The following is a 13114-nucleotide window of genomic DNA, read 5'->3' as shown; positions in this document are numbered from 1 at the left end:
CCCGGAGATGTCGCTTGTTGCTGACTAAAGAAAGAAAGAGGAGTTCAATTTCCCAAACATTTATTAAAAAAGTGATTCTGCCAAAAGAAACGTTATTGGAAAGATGAAATCTTGCTGCCGGCAGCGCAGCTGGCTGTAATCTCAAGCTTTATGCCAATAAGAAAGGGGTTTTTTGCTATATTAAAAGTGTAGAGCTTTTCTGCAACACGTTAAGAAAAACTTGAAAAAATGCTGATTAACAACCTTCAGTTAAAATTGTTCCTAAAAAGTGATTTAAGGAGACTGAATCATAAAAATTTTTGCTGCATCATTTGTGAGCATTGTAGCTTAGTGGTCATAAACTCATCCCTGCCTTCTCCCATCAGAGTTAATTAAAAAAAAAAAAAATCTTTACTCAAGCTTTTAAAATTTAGTAGATATAGTAGCAAAATTGTTTCCTTTAGTGTTTTTATTGCTTTAATAATCCCTAACAGGCTTCCACCATCTCAACAACACTTAGTGACTATGCATTACAAATAAAAAAGCAACAGTTAATTTAATAAAAGATGCCAAACACCAGAATCACTGGTTAGAGGAGGAATTAATGTATTTAACTGGAGGCACGCTTGACCTGGACCCCCGAAGGGGCTGGAGACGGAGGTTTTTTACAGCGTCGGCTCCTGGTGCCCTGGGCTAGCGCCAGGCAGGTGTGCAGCCAGTGGTGCAGGACCCGGGCTGGACCCCAGCCCTGCGGCCACGCCGCCGCTCCGCGCTCCCCTGGAACAAAGAAGAGAGGTGACTCCAACAGCCATGTCAAACCCGTGACTGGTGTTGCCACGAGACTGAACAGAGAAGATCATCCCATCAGTGGAGCTCTCCCCCAGTCCAGTAATTCCACCCTGGAAAATGGTGATGCTTTTGTGTTGTGGTAGGTTTCCTGTTGTACAAAAGCGCTCTGCTATGTTGTAACTCTCAACATTTGGTAATTAAACATGTAAAGGGAAAAGTGCTTTTTTCCCAAGCTCAGATTTGATTTAAGAGTAGTTATCCTTCAAAGCTCTTTTCCTAAATGCTATTAAAGGTCACCACAGAATCATACCATTAAAGGTTGCTCAGTTGGTAGACTGTATGTTGTTTTGTGCTCTGTTCTATATTACAGCACGTGTATATGAAACATATGCGCATTATCTGATGTTCATTTTAAAGGAATTCCTAAAATTGTGAGCTATACCTGTATTTACACCACTGATTTGACACTACTCTCTCAGAATAAGTTCCACCCTGGGAAACCAACCTTTTGTAGCATGCCAGCAGTTTGCCAAAGCTGTGTTCTTTCTAGTTACAGCTGCATCCCTAACTGGAGAAGGGCTGGGTGTTCTAGGCCTGCTTCGTTCTTACTAGTGAATTAGTTTAATATGGATGAGAACACACGAAAAGGCACTATGACTGCATTAAGTGTTCAGTGTTCATCAGTAGGCAGGGTACTGTTGATAAATATCCCCAGCTAAATTAACAAGCCTTGTCCACATTTGATTTTCAACAGGCCTCTCAGACAGGCATTAGATCATCAAGGGAGAGATCTCGACAAGAACATGCCATTTCTCTTGCAGAGATATTGCAAATAATAATAGCCTCTTGACTGCTCCGGCACCAAAAAAGCCCACATTCATTAAAGGAGGGAAAGCAGACTGAACCCCAGCTCCTGTATATGGCCAGCGAGTATATTAAGTCCCTGGCAGATGGTGTTTACAAAGAGGAGGGCTCACACTGTCCTCCCATACTCATCTTGCTGTTTGGAGCTGGGTCAGTTCCTCAGGCAGGGCAGGGTGGTCTTAGGAAGATTTAGTTGCCAAAGAACCATCATTCTTAATATGTCTTTACATATTACTTGCCAAAAGAACCATCATTCTTAATAAGTTTATCTGAGGGTTTACAATGAGATCACTTGTTCTGGTAGGTTTCAAAGCTGATCTGCTCCCCTTTCCTTAAGGCAGTGAATTTTGATTCTAAATTTAAAAGCTTGACTTTTATTGACCAAAAAAAGACTGCAGATATTTAGGAACCCTTATCTATTGTTTAATCTACTGTGGAATCAAAGTTAATTTCTGAATAAGGACCTTAAAAGCACTCAGCTGAAGGTAGCCACTGACACTTTCATTGCTGAGCCCTGTCTGGTAATCTCACAATTAGTTTATGATATTTACCAGTGATGCAGTCCAGCAGGAGCTCTGCTTGAACTTGCACAGATGCAGCAGTTGGATCAAAGCAATAAATCTCCTGAATCAAATTGTCATCAAGTTTCTGCAATGCAAAGAACAAAAAGAGTCAGGTGGTGGTGAAGAACTTAAAGAGAGGGGTTACAGAATTAAAGGTGACTAAGTCAAGCATATAGGAAATCTGTATGTAATGAATTATTTCACTGCCAATACACCCTTGGAAAATTCCACTGTATCTTCTTGGGGGAGGAAGAACAGAAAACAAAGTCTCAACATTTTGAAGTCTCACCAGTTTACACTGACTCCAGTTCTCAGTCTCCTCTGAGCCCTTCCAGTTTGGATGGAGAAGCAACAGCACAGCCTTAACTATGTCATGTACCAGAGCTGGGGGCTCTACACAGCTCTTTATTTCAGCAAAGCTCTCAGCATCAAGTTCCTGGACACACTGGCGCAGGTCCTGCAGCATGAACCGGTGGAACAGAATCCCTGCATGCCTCAAATTCGCCACATGTTCTGCCTCTGGAATCAAAAGCAAACCTTTCAAGAAGTTTCTCGGAAACATCTGCTACTCAAGACTTATCAACTGAAAGGCTCTGCCCTCTTTATGATTACCTCTTTATGTCCTTGCCTGAGTGATTGGTTTGTATATAGCCCAAGTATCCTATGAAACTTCTAAAAATGGGTATGTGCTTGAGAAGGAGAAAGAACTTGCCCCAGGGGGAAGCAGAGGTCCATGAAGGTTTCAGGCATGCAGGTAATTCTGGAACTGTGTCACTCAAATTCTTTTGATCTTAGTTGGAGCAGGTCTGAGGAGGACATGCTAGATCCCTGAAGGCAACAAAGCACCTTGCTTCACACCTTTGATTTCAGTGGGACTTGGGCACAAAAAATCCTGTGAACTAGATCCAAAATCTAAGCATTCTGTTTAACTTAGGTTTGCTCAGGAGTAGTTTACGTGTACCAAAGGTTTGTATTTGCCTTTCTGTATTTGTAGGAATTATATTTTAGATGTGGTTTTACTGAGTTTCCTAATTTCACCCCTAAAAATATATATTTTGTCTCTGTATGCACAATACCCAGTACATAGGTTGGTTCTGTTTCCTCTAAAGATGACTTCAGTATCTCAGAGCAGGCAGCTTGGGCCATCTTCAGCATTTTCTGCAGGTCTTTGTGTTCACAAGGTGGTAATTTCTGGTGGTGTCCGATGCTGATATCAAATATCCCAAGAGCTTGTCCTGACAGGTCACGGAGAGGTACTGCAATGTGGTATTCTCCACAGACAGAAGTGCAAATGACCGCTGAACTGTCCGTGCACTTAAATAGGTAATCTCTGAAATGAGAGTAAAGAGAGGGAAATGTACTGGACTTTACCATTTGGGTTTCTTTTGGCAATTTATTTAGCATAATTTAGTAAGATGCCATTCATCTATTGTTGTTAAAACAAAGGTATTACCTTACTAAATCATTGTTTATTTCCTTGAACTGAAATATGCACTCCTTTAAGTATCATTCAAGCAATATACAAAAAGGAGAAAATAGCATTGTGGAACACAATATTGCTTAACCAGGGCAATTGCTGAAAATCATAAGAATTTAACAAACCTTGCTTTAAAGGCAGTTTCCTGTTTATAACCATTTTGGCAATTGTTCTACAGAGTTTTATAAAAAGTAAAAACATCTGCTGGAACAGCAAATGGCTGTTCAACCAACTTTGACAAGGATGATATGCTTAAAAGACAAGTCTGGGAGGATCTTGGCAGTGGAAGAAAACAGACAGTTGAAGGAAATGAGACTAATATGGCCAGGGAAAAAAGACAGATTATTCTAAAGTGCAAAATGGTTTGGTGTAGGCTCTAATCCTGCAAACCTTTCACAGCAGACATGGAGCTCGCTTGGCAGCTCAGCTGATAAGCCTAAGTTGGAAGTTAAGTTTTTGCAGGCCTAAACTCAAAAAGAAAATACTCCACACCCCTTCATAATTCAGTAGCACATGCATATGCACCAGAAGCCTCGGTAGTGAGAGAGCTACAGACAGACACTCCTGTGGGGTTGCATTACCATGGGCTTTGTGTAATGTGGATCATGCCTGGTGCAGACTAAAGTCTAGGACAAGTGGTGATGAGCTCGATTGCAGGTGCTGGAGCCTACCTTAAGAGGTTTTCTTTTCTGAGGAGAAGAACAGGAGAGCTATGAATTTCTTTTTGTCCTGTATTATCTGTAGTAATCATCTTGCGCAGAGCGTAGTCACACGTCTGCCAGAGAGAAAAGGGAGGTTTAGCTGAGTCCAAGAAAGAAACAGCCATTTTGAAGCTTGGAAATGGAGGAAATTGTTTATTTCTTAAGGGAAACTCCTGTGTACATTCAAGTGCAATGAGATGGTTTAAAGACATCTAACAATGCTCCGTTTTATTCCCAGAGTGTATTGCTCAAGATGCGTGAAGGATGTGCCCTGGACCTCCCTCAGCCAGACTATTTAATCCACCCCCCGGCTCCACGCTGAGGAATACCCACAGGCCAGGAAGAGGTTTCCCTTCTTTTTCCCATCCCCTTGCAGTCCTCTTTCTCATGTCATGTTTGTGTCAGTGTGCCTTGACATGTGAAAAGCACAGAGGGGAGCAATGACCTGGCTATCAGGCAGCTAACAAGGGAACAGCACAGAGCCTGGAATGACAACAAAAAGCTGCCAACAAAAACCACACTTATCAGAGGAAGCAGCTGAATTATGGCTACAGCAGATGCCATATAGAATTTGTGATGACACGGGATCGGTCCTAAATATTGTATACACTTTTCGTCTTCTTAACTCACTTGTACATGAATTGACAAGCTTCCCAGGGCCTGAGTGCCTGCTGAACAACTGGAATATGATCTGCAGGGAGGGGGCTGCCTTTACAAGCTAGCTAATTGGTAGCAGCCACTTCCTGAGCTGTATTTATGTCTTGGCTGCTGACATTAGTTCAGAATAAAGAGCGAATACATTAGCTAGGACATTCTTTTTTTTTCCTATGAAATAGCATAATTTTGACACGCACAGAATCTCCATGGAAGAGCAGCTGCCTTTGTGGAGGTCCCAAACAGTGAAGCTTCAGCAGAGACATACAGTGTTGGCTAACCTATGGATGGATGGATGGATGGATGGATGGATGGATGGATGGATGGATGTGGGGTTTTGCTCTGTTGGTTGCTATGCAGCTGTGAGCACTGAAGCAAGAGAATATTCCCTTTTCCCATGGCAAAGGGGCTACCCTAGCAGTGCTGTTGAATTGTTTTACATAGGAGGATGAGAAGAAGGAAGAGTGGCTCCTTTACAGTGGCAACCCTCCCTCTCTGCCTTTGTAGCCCTTTTGTTGCACAGCCATGCTTCAGTTTTTATGATAAAACCACTGGGAAATCACAGGCAGCTAGAAATGGCAGGTCCTCACTGAAGTAGCCTAGTCAGCCCCTGACTATTACAAGCCTTTTCACTACAGTAATCTGCGTACCTTGTCTTTGCCAGGCTCCACCAGGTACATAATAATAGTGTGGATGCTGGGTGCCCTGGGATACAACCAGTCCAGAGCAGTAACAGTCATTTGTAGAACCTTTTCCAGTGTGCAGATATGGTGGTAGGCTTTGCTGAATGCATGAGAAACTCCCTGTGAAAGCAGAATTCTCCAAATGAGCCAGACAGTTCCATGTGATTTGGGGGAAAAAAAGCTGGGGAAATGTTCATGCAGCAAAATGAAGCAAAATGGTTGTAACAAGTTACGTTACTCAGAACTTGTAAAGCTGAAAAGTGACTGTGAAATGTCCCTTGTCAAATAATGCTCTAAAGCTCCAGAGTACCCAGGTCACAGCCAAGCCCTAAACTAGACAAAGCTGTTGTTTAGTGGAGATAGCCAAATTGACAGGTAATGTTGGCTTACTGCGCTCCCTGCTGCCCACATGGTGCAGCCACAATGAGGCCGAATCTAAAGAGAATCCAAAGAAATCCGGTCTCCTGTTGCTTATAATTTGTCCACCACGTAAAAAGAAAGTTTTCCTGCCACTTTATGGAAACAAACACAAATACGAGGTCCAGAGTTTCAGGAAATAAAAGCTACTATCTTCGGGCTTTGCACAAAAGTGAAATTAATTTACTAGTCAGGAGAAGCTTAAATAGATTATTGATGAAGTGATACCTGTTAATCAATTACAGATAAGATGCTAATCAGTATGATATTGATAAGGTGTTCTGCTCACACCACTTTCACCATATACCTTAAAAAGGGGCCCACAGTTCTTTTCTTAGTTGTACATCTTACATTTACTCAGAACAAATATGTAAAATTCATGTGGTCCCTACACAGCTTTTTGAAGAGCGGTCTAACAAACTGCTTTCTGATGGTGCCCACCTGATAGAAACCGATCTCATGGGTCAGAAAGATGTTTTTCTCACACTGGTCCTGAAGAGTGTCAAGTCCTAGAACGCCAAAGACTCTCCAGCGAGAGTCGTGCAGTGGCAGTACCAGGAGTGATCCTTTTCTCTCCTCCACGGGACGGTCATAGTTCCAGAAGTGGATATTTCCGTGGAGCTGAACTCTTGGAACATGGATTGGCTTCCCTTCTTCAACAGCTGCAAAGCTGAACAATAAACTTATGAGGAGGTTTGTTCAGAGTAGCAGAAAACCTTTAGCAAAGCAATAAATACTGCAGCTTTGATCTCTCCCGGCTTTTTGGCATCAGAGAAGGAAGGTGTTAGTCCCTTACTCTGACCACGCCCAGAAATACCACATTTACCACTTGCATCCCAAAGACAGCGGTAATAAATAAGGCACTTTTCATCCTTAGGACATTTTAAAAACATCAACAAATGAATGTAATGAAAAGGAATACAGAAGCGAGAAGCAGTTACATTTAATAGGTTAGAAGAAGCAATATTTAAAGAAGGAGGCAAATATGTCTGGCTCTTGGGAATGAGAAGGAAAGAGGCATGAAAGCTGTTTATAGTGCAAACACTAGGGAAGGAAAAGCATTGTTCTTAAATAACCTGTGGATGTAAACTGGTGTAAAGGAATTAATTTTTAAAGAAGAAAATGTAGGCCCAATATAACAGATTTTTGCTAAAGGATGAGATTTATTAGACTGTGAGCTAATCTCCCCAAGGAAAGGAGTGAAATCCCAAACAGAGCAGTTCCAAGTAGACCATGTAAAGTATAAGGGCATGTATACAATAATGAATCATTCCACAACAGTCTCTGAGGAGATTTCCTCTCTGGAGTACTCTATCAACCTCTATTTCCAGTGCATCCCAAACACTGCCTGGTACCCCTACATTTCCAATATTTTTGAGAAAAAGGAGCAGTTATTTACATCTTTTCTTACCTTACTCCTTTCATGTCTCTGTAAAGTATCTGGTTTAGAACATATGGAGCATCATCTGCGGTACATGCCACATAGTGTAGGAGAAACTGTCCCCGCTCTGGTGAGAGCTGGTTCTCTTCCAAAAGGGCAATATATGCACTGATCTTCTTGTTATCCCCATGGGCTTCTGCATCCTAGCAACCAAATGCTTCCCATTACATTATGTACATTAGCCATTGGCCATTACTCTTATTTCATGTACTCAGCACTTGTCTCATTTTTGCTGAGATGCTGTTCTGGGTCATTGATTTTGTGTGTCATGCACCAACTGCATGACATGTATGTGCCTATGCTGTGATCGTGTCTGACCGGTACGCTCTGTTGCAAGCAAAAATACTTGGTATTTTGATTGGCAAGGAAAATGGATTTCTTTTTTCCTGCTGCTAATGGTGAGCAGTTCATATAAAAATAATCCCTAATCATAACCTGTGCCTAAGCAAAACTCCTTCTCCAATAGGAGGTCCCTTTGGAACAATCAGACAAACAAGTGCCAGAGTTGCTATAACAAATCTATACAATAATGTAGAACACTTCAGCTACCAGGAGAGAAATTTTACTTTGAGGGGGCTTTAATGGTGAGGACAAACATCTAAAGTTGCAGCTCCAAGTTAAAAATGAAACTATCATCTCCACTACAAATTAATCATCTTTGTCCCAAACTGAGTCCGGCGTGTTTCATTTCAGAAGCTCTAAAACTAGGACTATGGATTTCCAGATTTGATCTGAGTCAGCTCTTCAAAAAGAGAGACATAAGTATCCATGAAATACATTTGGTATTGGCAGAGTGTGGTCAAGAATTCTGGTATTGCAGATCGGACCTGTGCCTTTTTCTGCGCATAACCACATGCTCTCCCAGGTCCCAGCTAAGTGGAGAAAAGCACAAGGAATCCAGCCTCAGACCAGCTTCCCATGTTACCTGCAAGTTCTGCTCAAACGCATCAGGGTTTGAAATCAGTGCCACAATCCCAACACAAATTCTTGTGCTCCCTGAGATGCATACCTGGGAGAGGGCCTTAAATACTGCTTTGTAAACCCGTTCCATGCTCGTTCCACTGGTCTCAGCTGCTTGCTGGATATCGTGCAGCCATTTCCTCCTGGTTAAGCTTTGCAAGCACTCCATGCGACTTCGTTCCACACTTGTGGTCAGAAATTCCACCAAGTTATCAATAGCTTTATCCTCATCGCCAGTGAACTCAGAAGCAACTAACTCAAGTAAAGTCTGGAATGCCTTTGGGGATAGCTTCCCCACTCTGCTGAGCTGTGGGTAATGGGAGCAAAGGTGTTTCTTTGCTGGTAGAAGAAACAGAAAAAAGGACAGGCACAGTCTATTTGAATAAAATGTTCTGATTTTCTTGTCCAAAATATGAATCAAGCCCTCAACTGACTTTGGGTGGAGTGCTCCAGCCCATCATTCTGGGTTTCTTCTAGCTATCATCTCCTAAATGTAAGTTGTCATCCTGACAGGTAACCTCCAGCTTCAAGACTGGATGCACCTTTTCCTCTAGATGCCTACTTTCTCGCCTACTGAGAAAGCAACCTGCATGGCATTGCTCCCGTGCCCCTTTCGTACCTCTGCAACATACCTAAACAATAAAGGTCAATGGAAAATAGGAAAGCTGCTTGGAGTTATCAAAAATCAGAGGTATCTTCACATCAGAACCAAATATTATGGACGCTGGAGGGGCTGGTGGGACTGGGCTGCAGGTAGGTATTCTGCATACAGTAATAGTAGTTGAGACCTTACAGAAAAATTATTCCTCAATCCCATTAAAGACGTGAAGGCCAGAGTCTACAGATGATTTCACAGGTCACTCGTATTCCTGGGTTTTCCATTCTACACCATACTTGCAGACATTATATTATTCTTTTGAGACCTTCCAAAGTAACTATCATTCTTAATTACCCTTCTTTAGGTGCCTTTGATGAATTAGTGAAATAAAATTTCTATTGTGATAAATCTCATAAACAAAGAGCAAAGAAAACGAAAGCTCTGTTGAACTCATACAGAGGTTGGGACAACAGTGCTCTGGGATCATCTGTCCTGCACCAAGGGATGTAGGTGTAGAGCAAAAGGAGCAAGAGACCTGTTATAAGAAATACAGGATTTAAAAGAATAAATTAGTATGGGAAACACCTAAAACAATTAAGTGCTGCCTGTTAGCTCCTGGGGGAGTGAAGGAATAAAGATCACTGTATGGAGGCTGCTCCTTCCCATCTTGCACATGGCTGGGGGTAGTAGAGCCGTGCCTCAATCCCCTTTTGCATGTCCCAGAGACTGCAGCCGGGCTGGCCCAAATACGGGCAAATAAACTGCAGTAGTTTGCAGAGTCTGGCAGAGTTTCCTTTTGTTTGGAGGATGGGGGAATGAGGAATGCAACAAGGGGCGAATTATGATTCCCAGGAATCGCTTTCCTGTATCTACTCATTCTAGTTCACAAACTTCCAATTTGCTCAGAGGTCCTGAAGACAAATGAGACTCATCTCAGATTTGTAATCCTAACCGACTCAGCATGAAAACGTTAAATTATCCCCTCGGTTTCTCTTCAGATGTCACTTAAATGAGCCGCCAGCCGAAGGGAGCATTCCAGCCCCTCTGCCGGCTCTTCGCCGCAGCGCTGGCTCAGGGGGGTGCTCTTGCACAGCCTTTCGAAGTCGCGGGCAGCTTCCAGGCGTTGGAAGCCGGGGTTCCCCGGGTGCTGTGCCCAAGCTGTGCTTGCCCGATCATGCTCCTGGCTCTGCCTCTCCTGAGCACTGCCATGACTAACACTTTCATCATTTTTTTCTGCATCCTGATTTCAAATCCTGTTGGCCTCAAAGTAAAGCAAAAGAAAGAGAGCTCTATGTCAAGCCGCTTCCGACTAGCGAACTGAGCAAGCAAAGATATATAGGTAGAAGTGTGACTTTGCTATTAAGAAGGGAGTATTTTGTGATCAATACATGCAGTGGTCTGTAAGGAACAGTGTAATAGAAAATGCTTTGATTAATGATGCACAGGAGCAGGCAGGGATCTGCCCTGGTTGCCTCCCAGTGCACCCAAGACACGGATATTTATGGGAGCTGAGAACCTCCTCCTTCCCCCACCTCTCAGAAGTCAGGGGACATTTTATCACTGATTTGAGCTGTAGAAGTAGCAATTACTAACTGGCCCAAATCATGGTGGAGCTGATTGTTAATGCTGTCTTAAGCTGCCAATCATCTAAAGAACATTCAGTAGTTTTTAATTTAATTTCTGATTTTCTGACAGAACTAGGATGGAGAATTTTTTGATGGTATAAAAATGTTTGGATTTTCACCTCCACTTTCTCCTCTCTTTGAAGAAAGAGCTAAAAAAAGAAATACACATGAAGCAGAACATGGCATGATCGGTGCCTTCATTATTGAGCCACAGCATAACGAATTATTTTCCTCATTATATCTGTAATGTTACGCTTTTCACTTACAAGGAAAATCAAATAATGCTACCCACTCTTCACTCTGTGTTTTCATCCAGGAGGAGTGCAATGTCTGTGAACCCTTCCCCCAAACCTGCAATGTCTTTGAGAGATTAGGTTGAAGCTGCTAGAAATAGTTTTATGTTGCTGTAGGTGGTATTGATTTTGCTATGCTATCTTTCTATTTATTTGTCCTTTAGTTTATGAGCCCTTCATGGAAGGGACTATGCCCTTCCATATTTCTGTGGTGTGTTCTGGCATGCTTTGAATACAAGAGAGCTGTAATCTGCCAGTTTCTTCTGTGGCTGCGCAGCGTGGAGACAATTAACTGTAGCATGTTCCTTCCCCACCCCACCAGCTGCCTCAAGTGAGCTAAAGAATAAAGAGATTTTGGTTGTTGCCAAAATGAACCATTCTCAATAATAAGTGGCAGAACAAGCAACATGAAGATATGAGTGGAGATGAATAAACCAGTCATCTCCACCCAAGCACACATGCAGACATGTTCTTAATTGCTAATACAGGATTTCAGAGCGCTTGATGCCCACGTGTTAACATGTATGAGGCTGCCAGACAGGTCCAGGTGAACCTGCAGCACTTCTGTCTGACCCAAGTCTACTCTGTCAAGGACCAAATTTGCTAAGTTTGTTTGGAGAAATGAGTCAACAGAGAAGCGAGACTCAAAGTTGCTATCTAATTCATGAGAGCTGTGCAACACTGTGGATTATTAAAGGCTATTTGAGATCCATAAGGAAAGCTGGTGTTCTCTCCTGTGAGGTATGTTCCCGCAGATAGCACAGTAAAATGTATCATCTCTTAAAAATAGCCGGGTAACACAGACAGGCTAGACTAAAAGTACAAAACGTGTCCTCAGGCTTTATGTGTGTTTTTCACCGCCATATCACAACTATATATTGCATGTTACAGCTGAAATAACTTTTCAACACATCACAACGTCATGAAAGCATTGGGTGACCTCTCTGACTGGGAATTTGTCACACGGGAGTCTTGCACAGGAGGAGAGGATGGAGCTATGCATTAACAAGTAGGTCTGGATAACTGTTCCTTTTTGTTTTATACCTCATACCTTGTATGCTTATGACTGCTTGCAAAAACAAAAAATTACTGGTGCTTGCCAACAACTTCATTAGCACTGTTGTTTAATGGTTCAAGGCCTACTGTGTTGACGTTGTTCTCTCAGAGCAAAGCTGTTTCCTTACCCTTCCTCAAGGCCTCTTTTTGCATCCCTTCCCTGAATGTGCTCAGAACAGCATCCACCTCTTCCAGCTCCAGAAACCCAGACGCATTGTTGTCCCACTTTTCAAAAAGTGTCTCCAGAAGCAGTTTCCGTTGGGCCAAGCGAGAGATGCGGTGAACCTACAACAGAGAAACAGCCAGTCTTTGATACTCAGTGTCTACACAAATATGGAAAAGACAGTATTTCCTATGGCCAAATCTTTAAATGTACAGCTTAAACTGGGAGATAAATCATTAAACCTGGGAGATATTTGGGAACACTAAATACAGCCAACAGTTCAGTTTTACCCGGCAGAATCAGCACTGCAGAGTGTTATTTCCCAGTGAAAAAATGAAGCCAGTGCTGGATCTAAAGTGAGATCAACTCAGGTAAGTGCAAGTTTCCCAGAATACAAATGTCTTCCCAGCAAGAACTAACCACAACCTTGTTAGTAACACCCAAAGATGTGACAGTTTATATTTCCGTACATTGTTATTTTGCTGGTGCTGCCCTGAAGTGTGTGGGCTCCAAGCAAATGCATGTACAATTTGTACTTTAAACCCAGTCTTTGCACAGCATACAGTGATAAATGGCTGGAGCGCAAAGGCCGAAATACTGGCAATGTGTGTCGTGTTCAGCGTGAGGACAGTAGAGCCGTCAGATCCAATATCTCATCCAAATTAGGTCAGCAGCACAGGGGGAAACTAGAAAGAGGGCTGAGGAAAATGCAGCTAGAAAGGCTACTATGGATAGACCCACCACAAAATATATCTGTACTCTGAAGTGATTTGGGGCACTCTGATGCTGTGCATGAGAATATTGCTGAAGTAGAATATATTTTTTCAACAGATGGCAAGAGCATCTTGTAA

The 13114-nt window shown here is 42.5% G+C and overlaps 1 protein-coding gene across 1 annotated transcript in view; it reads right to left on the bottom strand.

The window, feature by feature from the left end:
- Window positions 1–589: 589 nt before the first annotated feature.
- EFCAB5 (EF-hand calcium binding domain 5) overlaps window positions 590–13114 on the bottom strand; it is a gene marked incomplete at both ends in the record, with an annotated part of 33104 nt that continues 20579 nt past the window's right edge. Inside the window, 10 exons of the mRNA XM_082492933.1 lie at window positions 590–756; window positions 2184–2280; window positions 2485–2714; window positions 3272–3525; window positions 4344–4447; window positions 5678–5830; window positions 6569–6797; window positions 7539–7711; window positions 8578–8867; window positions 12229–12385. Of these exons, the coding sequence (XP_082349059.1) occupies window positions 590–756; window positions 2184–2280; window positions 2485–2714; window positions 3272–3525; window positions 4344–4447; window positions 5678–5830; window positions 6569–6797; window positions 7539–7711; window positions 8578–8867; window positions 12229–12385 (1854 nt within the window). The remainder of the gene's footprint in view (window positions 757–2183; window positions 2281–2484; window positions 2715–3271; window positions 3526–4343; window positions 4448–5677; window positions 5831–6568; window positions 6798–7538; window positions 7712–8577; window positions 8868–12228; window positions 12386–13114) is intronic.

Source organism: Vanellus vanellus (genome assembly GCF_965231255.1).
Source record: "Vanellus vanellus genome assembly, chromosome: 19".
Lineage (NCBI taxonomy): Eukaryota > Metazoa > Chordata > Aves > Charadriiformes > Charadriidae > Vanellus > Vanellus vanellus.
Note: the sequence above shows the minus strand (reverse complement) of the source record. Positions and strands in the feature narration are given on the sequence as shown.